Genomic DNA, 27,129 nt, shown 5'->3' on the forward strand with positions numbered 1-27,129 from the left:
CATGTCTTTCCTAGATTCAGGGCTCAAGAATGTGATTATCTCCCTTTCTGATGTCTTGCCAACCTCAAACTTATCCTCCAGCCAATGACAACTTCTTTAAATAACATGCCACCTCATCTCTGAGACAACATTTTAAAACCTTTTGGTGCCTTTCTGTTCCTTGTTTAAAGGTGCTTCTCAGAGGGGTTGTAGGTGACATTAGATGTTATGTCCTTGTCTCTCAGAGCAACAGCAAGATGGTCATGGTTGAAAGTGGCACCAAGCCAGGAAAAGCCACAGCTCACTTCAGTGCATCATGAAATACCCTCATCTCCTATTATAATACATGAGTACCTGTGGAAAGCACTAACCAAGAAGTCCTTTCATTGACATATAATATCTTCCATGCACAGCTATGTTATATAATGCTTTTATGCAAACCATTAAAAGTATAGATTCTGTATTGGCCAATAGATGATGTGAAAAAGATTTCTTAAGTGGACAACAGACATATCTGAGAGCATCTTTGTGCTTAAAGAAAATCATTTTGTTGGGATCCATACAACCATGTCTCAGATTTTAAAACTTGTTTTGAATTCATAAACACAACTGTTTATGTGGTTTATGATAATTACCTCAGTTTTTGCATCCAGTAGTTGAAGAATTCAAGCAAATTGCAAATGATATAGTAAAAGTAATAGTAATGTTTATTAGGAAAGAAATATATTTTCAGTTGAAAGCAGGTGAGAGAACCATGGGTCAGGTTTTTTCTTTTGTTTTGTTTTGCCTTTTTGCACTGCTGGGGTTTGAACTAAGTTCCTACATCTTGAGCCACTCAAATAGGTCTCACAAACTATTTGCCCTAGGTTGGCTTCTAACTATCAAGATCCTCCTGATCTCTGCCTCCTGAGTAGCTAGGATTACAGGAATGAGCCATTGGTGCAGACACCAGAAATGGGTCAGGCTTTAAAGTTGGAATATTTATTGAGAAACCCTTAGCTTGTGTTCCTTTGACCTCTGGAGAGATTTTCTACATTTGGGTCATTATCTTGTTAAGAGAGACATTTTCTAATCTACTAGATTCTGTTTTAATTGATGGAAAATGTCTGTTTGAAATTACTAACCTTTGCTTTATCTTGTTCTTTGTTTTGTTAAATTTACATGTGAAAATCTCTCTGCACCAGAATTAGTTGATGTTTAAGATGTGAATTGCTCTAGGATAAAGAGTAGATTAAGCTTTAGGATAGTGGCTAACTTCAAAGCATCCTGTGCTAACCCTGGGACTCTAGCTACCTGATCTTAAATAGAGATTACTGGAGTTGAGAAGTTGAATTACAGTGGGTTTTTCTTTTCTTCCTCTTGTGGCAACCCCTTACATTTAACTGCTACCTATCAAAATCCATGGAGAGAAGTACAATTCCCATAATATCAGTGTACTGCCTGACTTTCTGTGTGGTATTCATCATGCTGTTACAAAGACTTTGTTTAGTTGTCCTGTTATCAATGACTTCAAAAAACCTTCCCGCTCTCTTTTATTACATAATTCTTACATCTTGAGCCTATAATCTCACTCCAATTACAATTGATTGTGTATGACCCATCATAACCATTATCATACCATTTCCTACCAATTGAGTCACTAGCTAGTCCTTGATTCTTCATTTTTAATGTAAATAAAATTGTAATGGCTTACCTTAAACATGTATTTCTCACTCAGATCAGAGGGCTAGCTAGCCATGGAGCTAGTTGTTATTTATACATTCTTTCTGAGATCTAGGTGAAGGCGCAGAATCTAACTGACACATGCTCTTTCCATGGTTAATGACAGGGTACAAGAGATGATGTTAAACCACACAGACACATATATAACCTGTGTGTGGATAGGCATATGGTATGCTTATGAATTAGAAACCTATGTCAATGGTATGAGGAAATACATCTTCTCTATAATGAAATCATGGCAAGAAAGAGAATGAAGCAGAATTTTCTTAATATACTTTAAATGAAACTCATCCCCCCTCTTTTCTACAAAAGCACACAATTACAGCTTCATGCAGTGATTCAGTAATTATCTGCAATAATTCTTAACTCTGGCTGCATGTTAAAGTACATGGTGTGTGTTGTGTTTTTAAAAATTCGTAAGCATGCTCAACTTAAACCAATTTACAGTCGGGGATCCTGATATTTGCATTTAACAATTCTCTTCATTTGATCCATGCATGTATATGAAAAGATTGAGATCTGCTACAGGTAAATTGAACACAACAGAATGTTTTCCTATTCCTCATTCAAAACTTTCCAGCTAGAGTTCAGTTTTGCTTTTTTATACCCTTAATCTTTAGTCCATTTTACTTCAAGTACATTGGAATTTATCCCCTCAATTCAGAAGAGTAGTGATTCTTGAAGTTTAGACATGGGCTTCGAGCTTTATCAAGATTTTATATTCTAGTCTTCTTGGAATGAATCTGTTGTCCTTTCAGTAATTTTCAGTGTCCTTTTCTTTCTGATAGTTTTGTTGTTTTTTGGAATTGAGCCCAAGGCCATGTGCATACTAAGCAAGCACTACCACTAAGCTTCACCCTACTTCTGGTATATTTTTACATGATGTAGAGAATATATTTTGAGGCACACATACATTATGATTATATATTTTGTCTTCCAGGACAAATAGAAAGCATAATCTGAACTTAATGTTCTATCTTTTCATAGTTCTTGAAATGTGTAGCCAAGCCATTGTACAATTACTTCAGATGTGTCACAACATGTTAAATCTTTGTGGACACAAACATTTTGGTCTTCTTACAGGAAAGTCTGAGTGTTAGCATAAATACTATTGTTTGGTTTGGATTTTATCTGTTATATATATATATATATATATATATATATACATATATATTGCTTTTCACATTAGTTTTTAAACACTTTGAATATAAAATACTATTTAATAGTCTACATTTAATGAGTTAGAAATATTCCATTAGTATTGTTACTTTATTGATGCTTACAATTTGAAATTATTTTGTATTACACTGTAACATGGTAATTCAAAATATGGGAAGAAAGAAATGACAAAGTTTAAATCGTATGAAAGCATATTAGCAATAAAAAAGCAAGAATCAATACAAAAGAAAAATATTCAATAAAGCAAGAAAAAGTAATCAATTGCAGTAGATTATGGTATACAATTGCAGATGATTACAGGAAAATCCACTCCAGATACTAAAGAGGTACAAGAAATAACTATTGCAAATTGGCATCAAACAAAGCCTAAAGGAAATTCTCAGTACTACCATCAAAGTTTATAAGAACGTGGACCAAAGAATATACAAATTCTTAAACTTTCAGAAACATTTTAGAAAATATTTTTTGGAAATTAGTTTGCTCTCAAAGTCCTCAAAGTAGCAAAAAACATCTCTTATTCACTAGGTTAAATTAGAGATTACTTACTAAGCATTGCTTTTTTAAATCAGGAATTCATTTGACTTGTTTCAGTTATTTATTGATGTACTGAAACATCGCAACAAAATTAGTGAATTAATTTTGTTTAATTATTTTAATTATTTTACTCTTCTCTCTCATGTTCCTGGGAGCTGGTTAGTCACAGTTGAGTGTTTTCCACTCAGTCTTACTTATTTTTCCCACTAACTGGTGTTTGGGCTGGAATGCTTTCATAGCCTTTGTCTCTCTCATGTCTTCCTGTGACTTGGTCTTCTTCACACCATAGTGGCTGCATTACTAGAATAAGCATCACAAAAGGATCAAGCAGAAGGTTTGACCTTTTGTAGGACTTGGCTTTAAAATGCTTATGATGTCACTTCCACTGTATCCCAGACAATCAAATGGAGGACATTTCAAAAGAATGAAGGGTAGAAAATGTTGTAGGGCTATCTTTGAAATAAAATTTGCCACAGCAATCTTAATATTCTTTTTTATTTTCCCTTGCTGTGGAAAATAAAATATTTACCTAAGCTTATAATTTACCACAAGCAAGAATTTTAATGTGTTTTGAATATTCATTTCAAGTGAATTAGAGAAAGTCTCCCAAGAGTTTACCCAGCTGTTCAACATATGAGAAATGGAGCTGCCTATGTTTCATATCCCAACCTATGTCACCCCCCCTCACTTATTTCAAGACAGCCTTGGTCTTTTAGTTCCCCTTAAATTCTCAGTTGATTACCACTTCAAGGTCTATGTTTACATTGTCTGATTTGGCTCCAGGATCTTTTCATAGTGCCTTAGTCAGGTTGGACTATCATAATAAAATGTCATAGATTGGACAGCTTACGCAACAGAAACTTACTTCTGATAGTAATGGAGGTTAGAATTCTGAGATTAGAACAGCAGCAATGGTTAGGTACTGGCTAACCATGACTGTCTTCATGACTTGCAGATGGCTGTTTCTTACCATGTCTTTACCAGTGGAGGGAGAGTGAGAGTGAGCTTTCTGCTGTTTCTTACAAAGACACTGACCAGATGATGAGAGCCACACCCCCAGGGATCGCGTATGAACCTAATTACCTTCTAAATTTCTCTTCTCAAACTCCAACACATACTGCATTAGGGGTTTCAAAAAAATTCTATGAGTTCTGGGGGTGTGTCACAATGTAATCCATAGAAATAGTGGTCTGCTGTCTTTTTATATTGTGGTCATTAGTTCATATTTTAGGCCTTCTCCTGGTCATCTTATGTACAAAAGTTCATCCTTCCACTGTCAGATTTTATTATATTATCTTATTTCTTTATTGCATCTGCATTATTATCCTTCATCTTTGCATTAGTTCATATCTCATTGAGTGCAGACTTTTTGGGTTCGTTTTAGAACAATGCTTGCTACAGATAAGGTTTCTGTTTATGGCCCATGGAAAACTGGATGAATCGATTGGTGACTAAAGTGATACATAGTAATGGCAGTTTTAATTTTGAGGAAGTCATCATCTTTCTTAAATGGTTTTAAATTGGATGATTTTCACCTTTCCTGCATTCATCCCGATTCTGTTATTCTCATGCCACACAGAAAACACTTGAGACTCTTTACTTCAACTATTTGGACACAGCCATCCTATCTTATTTATGCTATAAATGTTGTGTAACACACATTTAATATGACGTATTTATAATCTCAGTGTCAACACTGACACTTTTCTCTGGAAAGTTTTGGGTTGCAAATGAACCTTTGAAAGTTTGTGCTTCCAGTACAAGAAAATACTCTAAAAATTATTTCACTAGGTGAGGATATAATGAGACATCCCTACTCTTGATAGGGGCACTGTCTTTTCATTGAGGATGAATAAAACATTTTACCTTTTCCAAGGAAACATGATTCACAAACAATCAAATGTACATTTCCATTTTTAATTGTGTATTTTTGTCAAAGTTAAAATCAAAGGCCAGCATTTTGCCAACTGCAAAGTATCAAGCCTTTTAAAGCTAACATAGGAAACCAAGAAAACAAAAAAGTCACTTTAAATAGGTTAAGATTCCAAAATAAACCCAAAGATTGACACAAAATGAGATCATGCTGTTTTTCAAAAACATGAGATCAAAAGAAGCATCCAAGTAATTCATAAGACTTCTTATTTATTGCCATATGTCTGGCATCTTCACAATAATCAGCTTGAACATCCTATTTAACAATTTCAAGGCCATCACAAAAGGAATGAAAACAGCAAAATCTAGAATTGTTTGACAACTGATGGTTAAAATCAACTAAATATTCAACACTTATTTCCTCTTGTTGGTTAGGTTAAGACTTTCTTTTGATCATATATCCTGTGAACACTGCGACTTTACTGATATTACCCGAGCTTTATTAATATTAGCACAGTAATCCACTTTACTAAGTACAAATCTTCTTGATTCTAAGTCAAGGTATTTTCAATCTTCATACCTCAATTTCTGTATCTACAAATTAAAAGTACTAATATCATCAAATTGGAAATGCATATAAATATGTAAATATTGTTTATATGTATAGAATTGATAAGCTTAAAATAAGTGCTCAGTAAAAGAAGATTATTGATAAATTATTATTAGGGAATTAGATATTTTGCTTTAAGATATTAAGTGACATAATCACTCCTTCATCATCTTCCATATATATAAGAAATACAAATCTTCAGTATCAGAATATTGTAGTACTATTGCTGCAAAGATGAGACTTTATTCTTGGAGGCATGTGGACCAGTATCTCCACCATCATCAGAACCACTTATGCCTCAACTTCTAAATCTCTCTAGTATACCCCCTGCCAGTTAAGATGGCTTCTGCAAACTGTCAGCATGAGTAGCACCTGGAGCAAGTTGGAAATTTAGATCCTCCCACCACAAATATACTAATTCGGAATCTGCATTTCAATAAGACCTGAAGTTTATACATGTACTTATGATTACAAAGTGAATACCTTTAAAAACATTTATTCAGAAGCTGCAACTAAGACTAGTCAAAATAATTAGGTCTGGGAATCAGAAATTTTAGAATTTACTAGTAGATATTCAGGTATGGACACAAATGGAAGTAGTACATTCTAAGATGAGCAGAAAAATGAGTAAAATTCTGAGTGCAGTGAATTGAAATACCCGACTAAGACCTTGGTAGCAACATAGAGGTCAGGGAATTCACACTGGACAATCATGACTCAGAGATAGTTCTTTCATGCTATTTTACTGTATTCTTTTTCTCTGAAGGTCAAATAGCCAGATGAAACAGGCCAACATTTCTTTCCATATTTTTTATAGTGACTATAGCTTAATAAAATCCCAATCTTTCTCTTTACACTACTACTTAGATCCCTTGAAGTCATTTATTTTATTACACAGAAGGGTCTGCTGTTTCTTTTACCTGAGAGCTGAAGTTAGGCCATCATGAAGTTAGAGGCAAAAGATACAAAGAAACTCATTTCTTCTAATAATATTCATGAAGGGCATTCTATTTATTTTTATTTTTTTATTTTTCTTTATTTGTATATTCATATGTGCATACATTGTTTGGGTCATTTCTCCCCCCGTCCCCCACCCCCTTTCTCTCCCCCCATCCCCCTTCACTTCCAGGAAGAACCCTGTTCTCCAATTTTGTTGAAGAGAAGACATAAGCAATAATAAGAAAGACAAACCTTTTTTGGTAGTTGAGATAAGGATAGCTATACAGAGAGATTCCTATGCAAAACCACCAAACTATAGCCCTGTCAAATGTTCTGATTATGATAAGAACTGCTACTTTGTTGCAGTTTTCATTTGCTTTCTTTTAATAACAAAAAACCTGTACTTATAATGTGTTAAACTTTCATATACTTTGCGTATACATGTTGAGATATTTCATAAAAGAATGCTGAAATATTTAATGGTACAAGGCTTGAAGCTGTAAGGAAAATGTATCAATTGACCATAGATCTGAAAACAAGGTTTGAATTGCATCCATTAGGTGGTAAACAGAGAAGAAAGAACTTTGGCAAGTGCTATTTGTATTTTAAAAAGATGGATTTTTTTTTTTTTTTTTGCTTTAGAAATAATCACTTAAAAAAAAAAGCAGTAACAATTGGAAGGGAGCCTGGAGCAGAGGATACAACAAATAAATATATGCCAAAGTCAACGAAGAAGTGAAACTAAAGAGAAAATGACAAAGAACATGACATTCTTTTAGACTTTAAAAAGATCTGTTTGGTAGCAAAAATAATTATAAGTGAGTGTGTAAGTTTAGGAATAGAAATATGTCACTGACTTATGCTGACTCTTATGGATTTCTCTTACATATTGTTTGCACATGTGTGTGAAAGGGAATTTTTTGTCAAAGAGAGCATTTCATCTGAGCCTGAAGGACAAGGTTGCCACCTATATGGGGACAGATGGGATAGTGATATGATTCCAAGAAAATTTATACTGACTTTTCTATAAATCATAATCAAGGAATTTCAGGAGAATTCTTTGGAAATAGAAATCACAGCATAGAGGTTCTGGAATGATATTCTGAAACCTTGTATATAGTATATAGTGGAGTAGCAGTGGAGGATATTGTAGAGGAGACTAAAGATATTTAAGGAGAAAAATGCTAAGACCAGGTTTGTGTTTTATATGATGATATACTACTGTTATATTCTAAAAATGTATCGTATATTTGTACACTTTCATTTAATCATAATACATTAAGAACTACATTTTTTCTCATTTCAGTGATAAGAATGTATGAGGTAAAAATAAGTAACTTTCCTCAAATTATGCACAAAAGAGCCTGGCATATTGTAAAAAAAAGAAAATGATCAAATTAAAATAACAAGCCTTATAATACAAATGCTGGGCAAGATTTTGGACTTTAGTTTGGCCCTTTAAATTTTTTTCTTTCTTTCTTTTTTTGGTGACACTGAGATTTGAACTCAAGGCTTCTCAAGCTTGCTAGGCAGGTACTTTTACCACTAAAGTCACTCCACCAGCTTGTTTGGCCCTTTTAAAAAATGATTTTATGAATGAAGAGATAGTATCAGTGCAAATGAAGTTCTTTGTGTCTTTTGCCTCTAAGTTTATGATGGTCTAACTTCAGCTCTCAGGTAAAAGAAAAAGCAGACCCCCTTTTTTTTTTTAGTTTTAATTGGTTTATTATTATTTTTATTTATTTAATAATTTTTTAATTTTTATTTTATTCATATGTGCATACAATGTTTGGGTCATTTCTACTCCCCCACTGCTCCCTCCTTTTCCCTCCCTTACTCCTCGCTACCAGGCAGAAACTATTCTGCCCTTATCTCTAATTTTGTTGAAGAGAGAGTATAAGCAATAATAGGAAGGACCAAGGGTTTTTGCTAGTTGAGGTAAGGATAGCTATACAGGGAGTTGACTTGCATTTCTTTCCTGTACATGTGTGTTACCTTCTAAGTTAATTCTTCTCAAACTAACCTTTTCTCTAGTTCCTGGTCCCTTCTCTTATTGCCCTCAGTTGCTTTAATGTATCTGCTTTAGTTTCTCTGCATTGAGGGCAACAAATGCTGTCTAGGTTTTGGGTGTCTTACCTATCCTTACACCTCCCTTGTGTGCTCTCACTTTATCATGTGATCAAAGTCCAATCCCTGTGTTGTGTTTGCCCTTGATCTAATGTCCGCATATGAGGGAGAACATATGATTTTTGACCTTTTGGGCCAGGCTAACCTCACTCAGAATGATGTTCTCCAATTCCATCCATTTACCTGTGAATGATAACATTTAACTTTTCTTCATGGCTGCATAAAATTCCATTGTGAATAAATACCGCATTTTCTTGATCCATTCATCAGTAGTGTGGCATCTTGGCTGTTTCCATAACTTGCTGCAATAAACATGGGTGTGCAGGTGCCTCTGGAGTAACTTTTGTCACATTCTTTTGGGTATATCCCAAACAATATGTTTGATAATCCTAATGTCTTCTGTGTCCTCAATGCAGAGAACTCTGAGAACGAATTGTAGAATTTTTTATTTAAAGTATAAGTAGACTAACAAATGAACATAATTGTAAAACTTGTGATACTTATAGGAGATTTACACTGCATGATGTTTTTAATTTATAAGTGAACTTTGAGTATAATTGTAAAGAGAAGAAATTTTGAAAGAATACATTAAAAACTGTTTTACACCATGTTTTAAGGGACAGGGAGTGCTGATTAAACAGAAGTTACCAAAATAATCATTAGAGGTGGCCGAAATGTTCTCTTATAAGAAACAGTTGTAGTGTTGTGCAAGGGGGAGATGAATAGCAAGGAAATTAAATGAGACTGCAGATCTCTCTGTATGTTCCAGAGAGATAGGCATTTTTAACTGAATCATGAAATGGATTGGGAGATAAAAGGAAATCAGAAGTACATGAGAAGGCAAGCATGAGATTTAGGGTAATCTGAAATCATTCAAAAAACTTCTGTGCAATTTAGAAAATGGGAAGTTTGGGTCTCTTCATGTTACATCAGAGGGTACAAAAATGTGAATTTAAACAGAGTCAGAGTTAAGGGGGAAAGGTATGTTTCATAACATTGGAAAAAAGTGACTATGGGCATATTTACAGGTGTAAAATGCATGGAGATGAGCTGTTTTTTTTCTAAGTGAAAATGATCAGGGAAAGTTGATGGATTATCAAAGAAATGTAGATGACTTTAGAAACTTGCATTTGAAAACATTCCAGATCAAAAAAAGAGTTTGATTTTGAAATGCCTAAACAATGCATAAAATTATTTTAATGATCTATTTGGACCATTTTAACACTTATTGACAATGTAGAATAAATTATGTATGATTTATTAATACCATTTTTCTAGTGAAATTAAGAGCTGGTATGATACAATTATACAACAATGAAACTCCTTTACTCTTTACAGTGATAGTCATAGATTTGAGGACATAATTTCCAGAAACCTGAAGAAATAATTTGTTGTGAGCAAAATTAATTCAAACAAGAAATTTGAAAGAGTTTGAATAAGACAAAGGAAAAGTTCTACCTAGACGTTAAAAAGATGTTATTATGGATTTCTCTCCTCCTTTCTGCAGTCTCTCAGTTGCCCAGCTTGCTTATCTTTTTTTGACCTTTATTTTCTATGAGCATCTCCCCACATGGTAGGAATGTGCATCTGGTTGTTGAATCAAATCCTATTTTTATGGCTCTTGAACAAATGAATGCCAAGAAGGGAAACAAGAAAAGCAGCAAATTCCATCATATCAATTATTATTCTGGAAGAATTAGCACTCTGTTCTGTTTTCTTTACATAATCCAGCTCTCCCTATTACTTCTATGACTGGCGAGAGGCAGAAGTCACTGGTGTGAAATATATGCAGAACAACTTCATAAATATACTTGTTGCAGGAGTAGTATGAAATCTAATGTGGTTAAATCTGAAGAGTGAGGAGACAGGGTCACTTTAGACTGTGATATGAAGACTTTCAAACAGAGGAATGGCATAATCCAATTTATATTTTGAAAGGATCACTGTGACAATACTGTTGAGATTAACTTCATAAATACATGTTCAATATTTAGTGAACACCAAAAATGACCCATATACTCTGCTAAAGGCATATCAGCAGAAGACTTCTATTCTCATAGAGTATGTGTTTCAGGTGAGGGAATAAAAATATAAATAATAAACACAAAATATGCTCATTACATCATCTCTTTTTTATTGTTGTGCTGTGTGTACATTGTGGCATTTACAAAATTTCTTACAATATATCAAACTTAAATTCACCCCCTCCACCATTCTCCTTTATCCCCCCATCCATGGAATAGTTTCAAAAGGTCTCATTTTTCCATTTACATACACATGGTCTTTGCACTATATTCACCCTCCCACATCCTTTCCTGACCTCTGCCCCCTCCCATTGGTACAAACTCCCCAAGCAGGATGATATTTTTTTAGTTTAAGATATCTATAGAAAGAGTTTTATTGTGACATTTCCATATATATATGTATTATAACCCGAATTGGTTCATCTCCTCTATTTTTCTTCTTTCTAACTTAGTCCCCTTCTTATGGTGATTTCAACAGGTTTAAAAATTCTATATTAATTATATAATCTCTTATAATGTGCTATACATTTGCAAAATATTTTTAAGTATAGAAAGGCATAAATGGGCTTTGAAGCCTAGAATTTGTAATATAGGTGAGCTGCTACTTTAAATATTTTACCTGCTCTAGCAAACCTTGCATGGAGAGTAGGATTAGCCACAAAGTATCTGGAAGAGTCGCCATCCTTCCAGGAAGTAATAAAAGCATCCATCTCACCTGTTACAGGAGTAGTATGAAATCTAATGTAGTTAAAATTGAAGAGTGAGGAGACAGGGTCACTTTAGACTGTGATATGAAGACTTTCAAACAGAGGAATGGCATAATCCAATTTATATTTTGAAAGGATCACTATGACAATATTGTTGAGATTAAATTGAGAATGGATTGAGAAACAGGGAAATCAGTTAAGGATACTTGAAAGGAGATATCTACAGAGCCTTCTGGTTTCTGAAGAGATGATGAGCAGTCAAAGAACATGTCCTCTAAAAGGTTTGGATTTCAATTTCTAATTTGTGTATTACTTAATGTACAGATGAGTAATGGAATCTCTTGGTAGGCTGTTTTCTTAGTTCTTACTGTATCTCTTTCTATTGTACACCAGTTGGTGAAGTTTTTATAATAAACTCCAGTAACACATCGTCCTAGTGTCTCTTTTGAGGTTGTGTTCCAAAACAGTCTGTCTCAGGCAAATTAGCTTTTTGGACTACCATAACAGAGTAGCAAAACTAGAAGATTTAAAGCAAGAGAAGTTTGTTGTCATAGATTTATAGACTAAAATCCTGAAATGATTTATTTTGATTTTTTAAACTTGAAACTCTGTGAGGACACAATATTTGAAATAAAGTTATTTTCTGAAGTTTCCTGTAAAATAAGAAGTTTGGGAAGGCACTATTCAACTCACTATGTTACTGAGATCTAACATATTCAAAGAGCTAATATGGAAACTCTGTAAAGAAGTATTATGTTTTAGTTAATCTTAAAACAATTACCTATCAGAATAACCTTGCAATAAAACCAAGCAGTTTCTACTTTGAGTCATAAATTAAATACATTACATTTCAAGAGCTAATAATAACAGAAAGCATAGAAATTGTCAATGCTCCTGAAATTCTTTTATTTGCAACAGGAAGAAACTAGAATAATTTGTTAAAAGTTACTATTATTTATAAAATATGCAGATGTAAACTTTGTTTCTGTACATAAGATCATCATTAAGCAGATTCTGTTATCTTAATGACTCATAATTAAAGCTTTGATTTTAAAAGTCATTTTTACTATGAGAAGAAAAAATATTCCTATAAGGAAAGTATTTTTAAAATAGATTCTGAAATTAAAAAAACTCAGGAATTTTCATCTTTGTAGACTGTATTAGTAATACTGATAGTCAATATATACTTAAGCATTAAGAATTTTACATCCATGTTTATTGCAGTGCTAATCACAATAGCTAAGCTATGGAAACAGCCAAGATGTTCCACTACTGATGAATGGATCAAGAAAATGTGGTATTTATACAAAATGGAATTCTACTCAGCCATGAAGAAGAATGCAATTTTGTCATTCTCAGGTGAGTGGATGGAAGCGAAGACCACCATCTTAATGGTAGTTTGCTAGGCTCAGATGCCAAAAGCCACTTGTTCTCCCTCGTATGTGGAACATAGATCTAATACAAATGTAGCAATATTACTAAACACTGGTCACACTAAGGGGAGGTCATACACAAGAGGGGCAGGGTAAAAGAAAGAAACTAAGAACTTAAACCAGCTAAAACCACCTTAAGAAAGGGACGAAGGTAAAATGAACAATATTAGAAGATTTAAACCAACTGGGGTTATAATAAATACACGCATGGAAACCTCACAAGGAAACTCAAAGAAGCAAAAATGTAATGTTTTTCATTTTATCTTTTCTTTTTTTCTTCTTATTGTTCCTCCCACCTCCACCCCCTCTGTCTGACCCCCCAAGATTCTGCTTCCAGGCAGAATCTCTTCTGCCCTTATCTCTAATTTTGTTGGAGAGAAAACAAAAACAATAATAAGAGAAACAAAGCATTTTTGCTATTTGAGATAAGGATAGTTATACAGAGAGATTCCTAGCATTGCTTTCATGTACAAGTGTGTTACAACCCAAGTTGACCCAAGGTCTCTTACTGACCTTTTCACTTGTTCCTGGTCCCCTGTTCTAAAGTCCACATATGAGGGAGAATATATGATTTTTGGTCTTCTGAGCCTGGCTAACCTCACTCAGAATGATATTATCCAGTTCCATCCATTTACTTGTGAATGATAAGATTTCATTCTTCTTCATGGCTGAGTAAAACTCCATTGTGTATAAATACCACATTTTCTTTTTTTTTTCATTTTTCTTTTATTATTCATATGTGCATACAAGGCTTGGTTCATTTCTCCCCCCTGCCCCGCCCCCTCCCTTACCACCCACTCCAGCCCCCTCCCTATCCCCCCCACCCCCTCAATACCCAGCAGAAACTATTTTGCCCTTATCTCTAATTTTGTTGTAGAGAGAGTATAAGCAATAATAGGAAGGAACAAGGGGTTTTGCTGGTTGAGATGAGGATAGCTATACAGGGCATTGACTCACATTGATTTCCTGTGCGTGGGTGTTACCTTCTAGGTTAATTCTTTTTGATCTAACCTTTTCTCTAGTTCCTGGTCCCCTTTTCCTATTGGCCTCAGTTGCTTTAAGGTATCTGCTTTAGTTTCTCTGCATTAAGGGCAACAAATGCTAGCTAGTTTTTTAGGTGTCTTAATCCATTAGTCAGTAGTGGGGCATCTTGGCTGTTTCCATAACTTGGCTATTGTGAATAGTGCTGCAATAAACATGGGTGTGCAGGTGCCTCTGGAATAACCTGTGTCGCATTCCTTTGGGTATATCCCCAAGAGTGGGATTGCTGGATCATATTGCAGATTTATGTTTAGATTTTTAAGAACCCTCCAATTTTTTTTCCAGAGTGGTTGTACCAGCTTGCATTCCCACCAGCAGTGTACGAGGGTTCCTTTTCCCCCACATCCTCACCGACACCTGTTGTTAGTGGTGTTTTTGATGATAGCTATTCTAACAGGGGTGAGGAGAGCTAAACAGGTCTTCCCCTGGGGTGTATGTGGGGTGTTGGCACCAGTGGGAGGGGAGAAGTATCAGGGAAAGGGGGTAAGAATGTGAATACTATGTAAAAAATGTGTACAGATGTATGTAAATGCAAAATGATACCGGTTGAAGCTAATCTAGGAATCCTAGTAGAGGGGGTGAATTTAAGTATGATATATTTGATACATTGTAAGAAATTTTGTAAATGCCACAACGTACCACCACTTGGCACAACAATAAAGGAAGAAAAGAAAAGATAAAAAAATAGCACAAAGAGCTCTCAATGGCCAATGATGGAATAATTTCTAAAGTAAAATAAATAAAGTAGTTTTGAATCAAAATAAAATAACAAATTTTACAATTTTCACAAAAAAATGAAATATAATATTATAAATACATACAAAAATATTCACTCTTTTAAAATCATTTTGTATCAGAAATAATAAAATTTATAATTGCAAGTGTTTTTATTTCATTACACATATGTACATTTCTCATAATACTAGCTTTGGGAGTTCTTTTTGAAAAATTCATCTTATCATGGTAATCATAGTTATCCTCTCCTCTCCTTTCTTCTCCTCTCCTCTCCTCTCCCTCCCTTCCTTCCTTCCTTTGTTTTGTATTTTTGATGGTACTGAATTTTCACCTACCTTTGCTCTGGCTAGGCAGGCACTCTACCACTTAAGCCTTTTTGCTCTGGTTATTTTGGAGATAAGTTCTCCCTGTTTGTCCAGGTCAGCCTGGATCACATTCTTCCTACTTACAGTTCTGTGTGGAGCTCTCAAGAATTTGAGCCATTTGGACGTGTGGATCAATTGTATCCCAAGCAAGAATCTGGATGCTTACTTTTCCTCTATTTATACTATGCTGAGTATGGTGATGGAGATATGGTGATTTCCCTTCCAAGTCACAGTCTATTCTCCACCAGGTTTCCTGATTGCATCAGTATTTCATTCAGTATTTGCAATTTATAAGCCAATGTTGTTGAGATTGAAACATTATGCAGAATAATTTTGGTATCGAATGTGTGGGTCAACTCTTTCTCTCTCCTCAGACAAGCTAGGTCTCAGTGGTATCTTTCTTATTATATGGTGCTGTGCCAGGGACAGTGATCCTGATGAAGGAGCACTCCAAATCTGCTTAACTTGATGAGTCTGGTTACACATTCAGCTGGAGTAGAGGAGTCTTTCAACTAGTTTTGGGATTTCTCATGAATGAATTTTGCTGTGACTGTTGTACTGTCAGTGTATTTGTAGGAAATGAGGATCCAGATCTTCCTGTACTGTTCTTCCTGATAGCACTCTCACTTTGGGAGTATATAACTCCTGAATTAGATTTCCAGACTCCATAAATGTGAAAAATGTATTTTTGTGCTTTATAAATTATCTAGTCTACTCATTTTGTTATAGCAAAACAAAACAATTATGAAATGTTTCTAGTTTCGTCAATACCATATAATGATCAAAAATAATAATAAATTAATATTATATTATGTTTATGCAGAATAAGAACAAAAAGAATCAAGCATAGTTTTAATGTTTTTCTTTCTGTTCATAATTTCAGAATATAATATCTTGTATTGATTTCAGTACACAAATGCATTTGTAGAAATATGCTTTATGAATTTTAATATGTAGGCTGATCATATAAATCAAAACAGAAAATGCTGAATAAATCTTGCAAATGTATAACTTTAGGTTACTCTAGGTTGAAGTTTACTCTAAAAAGAAAAATGAAATAATTGATGGATTGTAAAGCAAATGCAATATGCTTTAACATTTGCCTAAGAGCATTTGATTAGGAAAAACAGACATTTTCTTTCCAACTTTTATAGCCTTAAGCTTGCTATAAATATGTAGGCAGTATTCATTTAGGGAAGCTAACAAAATTAAGTGTTGATATTGTAGGAAGTCATAACATTGTGAGATCATATAGATCGCAATTTAGAAGATAAAGTGCGACATGATTTTTCAACTTGCCCTGCAGTATAAAATAATGTGTGGACAGGGTTCAATAATAGCTTTATTAATGTTGAGACATTAGAGATAAGTATTACCTGAAACCTGAGAATGTTATCATTTTTGAGAGGAAAAAATCTAGGAAAAAAAGAGAATCATACCAAAAAATTAACAAATGCTGAAAACTATGAGCAAATGTTAGAATTACTTCTACATTGTACTTTCTTACTTCAATAAATCTTTAGGATTTAACCTTTAATTCTATCTCATTACTTCCTTTTCTTTCCCTAGGTAAAATAAACCAGTTAATTCTCTTCTGTTTTCTTCAATTTTAGATCTGTTCAAGGAATAGTAATTGCCTGGTGATGTTATGATAAGTACAAGAGAATAGAGTTTCTCTTTCCTATTGCAGAACTCAAGTAGAATGTATATGTGAGCATTCCACAAAACATATATTTGTTGATTGCATACTTTGGACTACTTCAAATTTGCACACAGGAGAACCGTAGCCTCTGTACTACACATATGTCTACTTTCCTCTTATTCTTCATGTTTTGAAATTTGAATATTAGATTGAAATTCAATTTTAATTGGTCAAAGCATTAGAATTGTGTGTGTTATATTTATTGACACACACATATGAATATACACATTATAAGCACAAATATCTTTAAATATATTGTCAGGAGTTTCTGCTTCTCTAGGGAACGGAGTAGTTTTCATTCGGTCTTCTCTTAGAAAGTACCAGAAACAAGCAGTGTGATAGAAGCTGGAGATGAAAGAACTTCAGAAACATGAGCTTATGTCTGCATCCACTTTTACTCTGGAGGATTAACGTATGTACAGGTATGTGAGAACTGAGTTCTGTTAGTAGAGAGCTAATGGCAGTGAGGAATTTGTTTGGTTGTGAACTTGACTTCTAGCCTGCAGGAAATATGACAATCTTAGGTTTTCCTGCACAGAAATCTAAAATCCAGCAGCATTCCATCAATGTTGTGAGAATATTTAGAATCAAGGATCAAATAAGGCAGGTGGTCCTACCTAAATCTAAATATAGAAAGTTAAAATAACTGGACATTCAAGAAGAAACCAGATACAAGCATTTTTGGAGGGTTTCAATCCATGTGGACTGAGCAATGTCCCTACTTGGATTATGATGATTAGACTCAATTCTTCCTAGCACAGAAAGGGCCCATCAGCTTTCAAGGAAGATAAAATTATTTCGAGACTTTAGGAAACACAATGTTTGTCATTAGCACAAAATGACCAGTATAGTCTGGTTTGTATGACCAAAATGAAGTAAATTCACATCTATAATGATTCCCACTTTTGAAATTATTGGTGAGGATTTGAAAATCAGTTTGATAAATATGTTAAAGAAAATAAAGGAAAACTAGGTTTCACCACAATACTGACAATTGTGAAAAAGAATGAGTTAGGAAGAAGCATATATGCCAAGCAGCAAATAGACAAAAACTTGGAACAGGGGCTTTGTAAAACAGAGTTTTAAAATGGTCAATAAACATGCAAAAACTTGTCAAGTTCTTTCTCATTAAAGAAATGCAATTAAAAACCTAAGATGCTACCATTACCCACTCACCTTAAAGAAAGAACAAGAAAAAAATTGCGAGACTTTTCAAGCATATGGAGCAAATGGTATAAATTAGCACAATTGCTTTATTAAAAACTATTTGGCAGCATCTTTAAAACTAAAGCATGCATATTCACTTTGGTCCAAAAATTCTGGAAATTTTTGGGGTATATCTAATACATATTCAATAAAATATGTGTAAAAATGTTGAAAACACTCTACTCACAATATTCATTAAGTCAAACGTCACACAAAATGCTTATTTGCTGTGGAATAGGTGGAGTGTGTAACAATGACATAGGTGGAGGAGGTGAATAATAACTACATGAATTAACACAGAAAAATCTCTTGGAAATAACTTTGAGTAAAGCAAGCCATAGTTAAGAGTATGTACCTTACAATTTCATTCAGTTTAGGTTAAATAAAGGCAAAATTGATCTAAGGAGTTTTGAGTACAGGATGCAAGTATGATTATTGGAATAGAGAATAAGGAATAATTTGGGGAGAGTAGGAAAATTCTATTTCTAGATTTGGATGTTAGTTACAGAGTTTTGTTAAGTTTTAAAAAAGTATAATGGATTGCACGCATGCAATTTGCTCACTTATGTTAAATTTCAACAAATACTCTACATTTAAAATAAAAATATGATATTTTGAAGTCAGGCAAAGTTTTAATTAACATAAGAGAATTTATGCTACCAAAATAATGTTGATCTTTAAATTAGTTATATTTGGACTTTACACTGCATTTATCCTTTTGATGAACTAGCATTACATAACTTTACTCTTGTATTTTGGGAATTGCTTTTGAATTCTTTTAAAATCAGTTCATTACTTGTCTTTAATTTCTTTCATCAATTTTAAACATTAAAAATTAAAAATAAGCAAGTGGCAAGAAACCTTATATAAACTACTACAGCCAATGATTAGAGACAAAAGCTCTGTCAGCCAGTAGAAACTTAAAATTTTGTGTTTCAGTCATTTTGTCATATTGAAAATGGCTACTTTGTTTTCAAATGACACTGAGACTTACCAAGCAAAGCTAACTCATGGTATTATTATGACTCTTCACAGAAAACTGCGAATGAGATAAGTATCTTACTCATGTTTTTTCCAATAGTCTTTCTATGAAAATTTTGTTGATAAAAAATGTAACCTAATCAGCAAGACACTTTATTTATAGTAACTGGCTTATTCTGATATGACCACACAGGTGTCATAAATATGACATTTTAAGAAGCTTGTTTATTAAGTAAGTCAACATTGTCAATTTTTCACTGAATACAAGCACAAAATACTTAGGAAATAGGCTCACTGTTTGATGTTCTTAAAGTTTGAAAATTATCCTTTGGCCTGTCATTTTTCTTGAAACTTCCATTATATATATATATATATATATATATATGTAATGTCAATGTTGGCTTTCACTTTCTACTTACTCACCTTGACAACAAAAATGGATGGTACCCCTAAGGAAATTTCATCTTGCTTTTTATCACCTATCTTGTTGTTATTAGAATTATCCTCTTAGATCTTAACTTACATGTAATTTGTTGTAAATTTCTTTCATTACCCAGTGACCAGGAGTGATATTTTTCAACAGGAAAACCTCCTTTATATGGATGGATTGCATTTGTGTGTGTGTGTGTGTGTGTTGTGTGCTTGTTGTATGTGCTATGTGTGTGTTGTGTGTGAGTGTTGTGTGTGTGTGTTGTGTGTGCATGTTACTTTTTATTTATATGCTCCTCTCATGTTCAGCTGCTCTTGATGAATCCCCTCCCTGGGACTAACATTCTATTTGCAGGCTCTTCCAGGACTTTCTCTACAGTGTATTAAGGTATGAAAGAGAAGTCAGTTTTTCAGCTGTGATTGTGTTTTTCTCACAAAATTGCCAATTGAATACTTTTGAACCACACCAACAAAAGAAAATTTCAATTAAACGTTCCTGTTTGGTCCTTAACTTCCTATATCCATTCCAATACTGTAAGGGTGCTCTGGGCCTTTGAACATGTTACCCGGTGCTCATAGCCCATAAAGCTTCTCCGACTTTCTTAAAACTTGTTTGATGGACTGCTTCCTTTAGTTGGATGGGATCAGTGGCTAGATAAGTCTCACTTGACCATGGTGTGTAAGTTTTGAGGTGCTTTGGATTTCATTTGCTTGCATTCTGTTGAGAATTTTTTTTTGAATGTTGATTAGTGTTGTTGGTCTGTAACTTTCTCATTTTGGTTGTGTCATTGCTTTTAGTGTCAGGAAAATGTTGGATCATAGGATGACTTAGGAAGCCTTCTCTTCCAATATTTTGAAATTGATTGAGAAGAAACAGCATTATTCTTTAAATGTTTGTTAAATTGCCATCTGATCCTGGACTTTTCTTTCTTGGGTGAATTTTCACTACTGATTTAACTTCATTATTTTCTGTTCAGATTAGAAATATCCTCAGGTTTTAGTTTTGGTAGATTATATGTTCAAAGAAATTTATTCACTTCTTGATTTTCTAATCTGTTGGTATGTAGTTCACAGGAATTAATAATGATCCTTTGCATTTCTGTATCCTTTGCAATGTCTCCTTTTCCATCCCTGGTTTTGTTCATTTGGGTCTTGGTTAGCCCTGATAAAGTTTTATCATTGTTTATTATTTAAAAAAATTCTCCCTTTCATTGATCATTTACATTTCTTTCTTAGTTTCTAATTAATTTATTCTCTTATCTTTACTATTTTTTTTCTTTTTATAATTTTTGGTTTGGTTTGGTTTTGCTTTTCTAGGTCCTTGAGTTAAAGTGAGAGTTAGGGTATGGAGTTGTTTGAAATTTTCCTCTTTTTCTTGGATTCAGGTACTTATTGCTGTAAACTTTTGTCTTAGTAGAGCTTTTGCTGTATTCTACATGTTTTGGTGTGTTCTGTTTCAATTTTTGTCAGAATTTTAAAATCTCCTTTTTGATTTCTTCATTGTCCTAATGACAATTCTAGTATATGTTATTTAATTTACACATATTTTACAATTTCTAAAATTCCTCTTGTTAATTTCTAGTTTTATCACATCATGGTCACAGAAAATACTTGCTTTATATTATTATTTTTAAATTTGTTAAGGTTCATTTCTGTCCTAACATATGGGTTATTGTAGAAAATGTTCCATCAGTTGATGAGAAGAAAATGAATTCTACAGCTGTTGGAAGAAATGTTCTGTAAATGAACATTGGTAATTACATTGGTAATTCAGAATTTCAAGGTTTAATCCTTAGGTTTATTGATATTCTTGTGGTGCAATACTAGATAACATAGCTAATTTATTTATTTAAAATATTTCATACAGCCAAAGGAGATAAATGTGTTTGATTTCAGTAACTAATAGTTCAATTTAATAACCATTCATTTATTATACATCTACTAAATACCAAAGAAGTTACAAAAATTAAAGCAAAATCTTGGTGTTCAGAGACGAAGTCTGCTTGTGTCTACATTCTAATCAAGGCATAGAAAGGGATTCAGGAGGGGACTGGGTGGAAAACAAAGAGAGATTTAAAGAAAAATTGTGCTTAAGAGTCTTACGTGGAATACGGGAGATAAAGGAATAGGTAGAAAACCCAAAACATGAAAGCATTTGATGTCCCCACTCCAGAGGAACTAATACGAAAACCTTAAAATGACAGGTTATCATGAACAGGGGGTCAGGAACCAATGTTAAATCAGTTAGAGTTGAATCAACATGGGTCGTAACACATGCGTTTATGAAAGCAATAGTAGTAATCTTTCTGTACAGCTGTCCTTTACTCAACTAGCAAAAATGCTTCGTTTTTCTTATTCTGCATATGTCTTTTCTTCAACAAATCAGTGGATAAGGACAGAAGGGGACCTGCTTGAAACTGAGGGGGGTAAGGGGCAGGGTGGAGAAATGACCCAAACAATGAATGCACATTTGAATAAATGAACAAAATAATAAATAAACAAATTTAAAAAATAAAGATATTTGGTCTGACTGCTTTGAAAAAAAAGTCTTACATACAGTTAATTAAGAGCTAGTTAAAGTACCTAAATATATCAAATTGAATTCATGTATACATTTATTTATTTAGTATCTCATTTATTCATTCTCCAATTTTGGAACTAAAGGCCACTAGACACTATTTGTCATTAAAGAAAATCATAGCTATTCTATAAATACACTATCTACTTATAAAGATCATATAATATTTTTACCTTAACCCATATCCTTCCTAAAATTTAAAGTCAAAAGAAAGAACTCTTTATATTCTAGGATAAAGAAGGAAGGTGTATTGAAATATATTGACTTAAATTGTGAGTTTCCCACAAATGATGTCTGTAGAGAGTATATTGTCATGAAATTTTGCATTAGAGTTAACACATAGGAAGATATTGTTCAATATTGAACAATATTGAAACAAAACTGTTTCAATGAAGGTCAAGACTATTGCTATGGAGCAGATATTTAATAACACTGAAACAAACGGAGAGAGCCGGGTCAGTGGAAAAGTGGGGAGGTTGGTGGTCAATGTCATTAGGTCATGTGTGTTCCTTAGCGAGTGTTAATGGAAGGTAGGTTCCCCCATTGCACACAGACTGTGAGATATGGACACCATGTTTTTTTGATGATTACATTAGTAATGAAACTTTTCTGGGTCCATAAGAAAGATTTTTGGGTGTAAAACTGACAAGAGTTTGGAAGAAGAATTACATGTTAAAGACGCAGAGGAAGAATGTATTACCGAACATACTCTAACTTATAAGTATTCTAAGAAATGTGGTATCTGTGATCTGTACTCAGGAGAAATCTTTTGGAAGTTTAGTCCAGTTTGAGGAGTCTGTTTTCTTGGTCAGTTTCCAATTTCCAAATACCTATTTGTGCTTAATTTAATGTGTTTAGCATATTCATAGAAAGAGTAGAATAAAATAATACAAAACAACAAAAGTAACCAAAATGGAGGGTTCTACAATAAACAGGCAAACATGTGAGAATATTGCAGGATCTTATTCATTAATGTTTATCAAAACTCACAAATATTGATAATGAAACTTCACAAAAGACTACATAGTTACGGTTCTGACAAAGATTCAGGTCTCAGAATTATAATTAAAGTTGAACGGACACCAGTTTTGGAATCTTGAACTTGAACTTGAACCTATTGCAATGTTAATGAAAGACATAAGGTTGCTCCTATCTGCCAGATTATATTTCATTCAATATGAACAGATGGTCTCTAGTTTAGACAAAATGTACTTCAAAACAAAAGATTCAATTCCCAGCTTCATAGAAGGTACATATTCTGCCAATGATTTTTTGAAGCAAACATAGTATTAGATAAATAAGGAAAGTTTATTATTATGGTAAAATTTACTATTAGCACAGCAATTTCTTGTGGGTTCTATTTTCATCTATAGTCTTATAAATGAGAATATACTTTGAATTCTACTCCATAGATGAAATGTATTTTTATTGCAGTGCCATTGACATCCTATATTTTAAATGAAAATTGCTGAATTCCTGGGATTCATGAACTTTCTAAACATCTCTAAAATATTTTAAAATACAATTTTCTTTAATTTTTAAACAACTGCTAGTATGTACTTATTGGAGGGGGAAGAAAAGGAGGACAAGTTGGAAAAGAGAGAAAATGAGAGTTTGATATAGATTATATATTGTTTAGCAAGAAAATATGTGAATAATTATATGATCCTAATAATCGTATTGCCATCACTATGGACATCATTATCATCTGCATCACTACCATATCACCATCAGCATATATGAACCTCGAGGGGAAAAACAAACTGAAAATACTTCCATTAGCTCAAAATACTCCTCCAGCTACTGGGTTATTTCCCTGCAGCTCTTGATTAGTTTAAGAGCTTTCAACATGTTTCTACTTCATCCATTAAACTTTGATAAAATCCTCCACAGAAACTGCTCTTGTTAAAAGCATCAAACACATACATTTTTGTTATCAAACTTTTAACATCAATGTCCCTGTCTCTATAAATGGTACAATAACTCAAAATGCCATGCAGTTGCCCAAATCAAAAATATGAGGTATGCTTAGCTATTTCTTCCCCATTTCTCTATAAATAACACCTAGAAAGGTTGTGGTTGTATGTGTCGACTTCTCTATATTTTCACTGCCACGTACCTAATATAAGACTGTCTATATTGTCTTGATTATAGCAGTTTTCCCTTGTGTCCTTTTCCAGTCCATTCTCTACATACAGTACAGAATTACCATTAAAAGGAAAACATTGCTTCACTTAAAATTTTCTAAAGCTTTTCCAGTGTATTTCGATTAAAATTAAAAATTGTTTAAATGGACCTCTCTATTAAGAGTGCCTTCTTTACATCTTCATTTTTGCCATTCTTACACATTAAATTTAAGCTTCCCTGACCACCATTCAATTTCCTAAACATAGCCACTGCCTCTGTATCTTAAGCTATTACACATGAGGATGTTCCTTCATTGTTAGTTATTTTCCCCAGGCTATTTTCCATCCTCTAAGATTCTGCTTTATAGTTACCTCCTCAGAAATCCTCTATATTTTCTTTCATTCTTATTTTTCCCTTTACATAAATTCATCTATCTCTTTAACCTATTGATTTTGTTCAAATTTCATATCTCAAGCTGTAAGTGAATTTTTGCTTGCTTATTTTATGGTTGTAACCTTGATGAAATTACTTTTCAGCTATGGCAATTTCCCATGGAAAACACTTTTTAATGATCTTTTAGGTCAGAACCTCTTAAAATTGCATTCAATAAATGAGACAGTTTTTCAGTGGTGCATTCCATTGGCATACTGACTGAACTATGTATTTTCAATTGACAGAAAACACATCTTTTACTGTATTGTATTCGGTGTGTATCACAACACTGAACTATGAAGGTTCTAAGTTGCATGTAAAAAATATATGTGAATGAATTAATGAAAAGGGATATAAGACAAAGACTCACCGTTTCTCCATAGAAGAATTTCTCTAAATTCCCATCACAATATTAACCACAGCTTAGGAGATTGTTTTTTATACCACAAAGAGAGTACATTTTTAAACTGTAATTTTCATTTCATTATGCTACACAGAGTAAAAACTCCAAATAAAAAATGCATATCAATTGATATTATATGAGGCACTTTTTTTAATGGTGACATTCTTTTCACAAAGAAGTTCCTTATGAGAATAGGTTGCTAACATAAACTACCAGGGAGACAATTGATATTATCAAAATAAAATGAAATGCTTCCATGCATTATGCCTTAGCTTCTTCCCTTGATTTTATGTGTGCTAAATTTATATGTACTAAATTATTTATAAGGAAACTGGTGTGAATGAAGCAGCCTATGCCTGGAAATTTCTGAATAACATTGGTTAAATGTTATCAAGAGCTTCTTTTCTTTAAGAAATAGAATAATAAATAAATAAAAGAATTTTGAAAGAGAAGTGTGCATTGAGTCCTCGCTTGAAAGAAAAGTATCTACCATACTCTACTTGAGCACAGCTGGAAGCGCTTAACAAGTAAGAACATTGAGTTCTCCTTCAAGCAAGGTTAATTTAGATCTCTTTTGCCTTCAGAACTACCCATAAATTAATTTCTACAACCTATAACATTTTGATTAGCTCCTTCAGGTGAAAATTTGAATGTAATGTGCATAAAATATATACTCTCACATTTCCTATTTAACAATGAGAAGGAACATGATGTAGCCATTCTTTTGTATTTTATCTTATGACAACTATCAGTTATCAAGATACATGAGTTTCATGAATGTACAAAAATCTAAATTATATTCTGATTAGAAATTTCTTTTTCTGCTCTGATAATTTTTTCCATGTATATTCTTGTGCGCATTTTGAACATAAAGTTGTTTGTTTGCATACCAACTTTTCTGTAATTCATTGTGAATTAGTTTTCAACAAGCCTATATTTTCACATCCCCTGTTTTATAGTGCATGATTTTACATATTTTGTCACTTATTTAGGCATTTTCACCGAATTCATCAGGTTTCCTCAGCAACAGAACAGGTTTTGGATTAAAAGTTATTACTGAGAGTCCATCTATCCTTAACAAATTTAGATTGCTCTAATTCATTCTAAAATAAAGCACGAATATCCCTTTGATCTTATCAAATTATACATTAGTTTTTAACCAAACTAGCATTCCTTTTATGAAACTGGTTTAAACTATACTTCAAGACCCTTAATTTGGTAAACTAGTGAAAGTATGGAAGCCTGGATGAGTAAATATCAAGCAGTATTTTGTAATAATTATAACATTCAAGGAATTCCAATAGGAATTGACACAATTTTGCTTTTCATGCATTTATTTTGAGATATACTTAAGCATAGTATATGTGCAAAATGCATTATTTTTGTGTATGTATACACACACTTTTGCTAGCATTCGTCAATATGTAACTATTTTTTTAAAGTATATATTAATAAAATGTTAAATGAATAGCATATGTTTTAGTAAATATTAGTAAAAGTATTGAACCTAGAACTCAATTAAAATATTAAATACTAAGTCAGCACCACGGCTCAGCCCTATAATCCTAGCTACTTGGGTGAGATCAGGAGGAGCACATATCTAGGGAATCTTGGGCAAATACCTCACATAATCCCATCTTCAAAATAACCAGAGAAAAATGGACTGGAGGTGTGGCACAAACAGTAGAGTACCTGCTTTGCAAGCATGATGCCCTGAGTTCAAACCCCAGTCCCACCAAAGTAAGTAACTAAATAAACATAGATATTAAAAGTATATTAGAAGCTCTCTCGACAGAACTAACAATTCCCTTTCTCCTTTCAAGAGTCAAAAACTCTTTAGAATTTTAAAATAAACATTTTATTGCTTTTGTTTTGTATACATATTTTCTTAAACATATTGTTTAATTTTGATAAACCTTTTACTTCATATGAATGGAATTATACTCTACATGTCCGTCTAGACATGGAATTCTTATACTCAATATTATAATGCTGAGAATTATT

General features: G+C 33.2%; 1 protein-coding gene across 17 annotated transcripts in view; it reads left to right on the plus strand.

Moving 5' to 3' along the window:
- LOC141411442 (uncharacterized) overlaps positions 1-27,129 on the plus strand; it is a 313,736-nt gene that overhangs the window by 51,992 nt on the left and 234,615 nt on the right. For 2 of the 17 annotated variants that reach the window (XR_012436188.1, XR_012436185.1), the window contains exons 1-2: positions 12,917-13,052; positions 17,250-17,391. The exons of 13 other annotated variants lie outside the window; for them this stretch is intronic. Coding sequence is in view for 1 of the 4 variants with exons in the window: in XM_074043158.1 (XP_073899259.1) it covers positions 12,973-13,052 (80 nt within the window). In the remaining 3 variants the exon portion in view is untranslated. Of the gene's footprint in view, positions 1-12,916; positions 13,053-17,249; positions 17,392-27,129 lie in introns of those variants that run through there. 2 more of the 17 variants (XR_012436189.1, XM_074043158.1) reach the window with 2 other exon arrangements.

This window comes from Castor canadensis, chromosome 10 (genome assembly GCF_047511655.1).
Source record: "Castor canadensis chromosome 10, mCasCan1.hap1v2, whole genome shotgun sequence".
Lineage (NCBI taxonomy): Eukaryota > Metazoa > Chordata > Mammalia > Rodentia > Castoridae > Castor > Castor canadensis.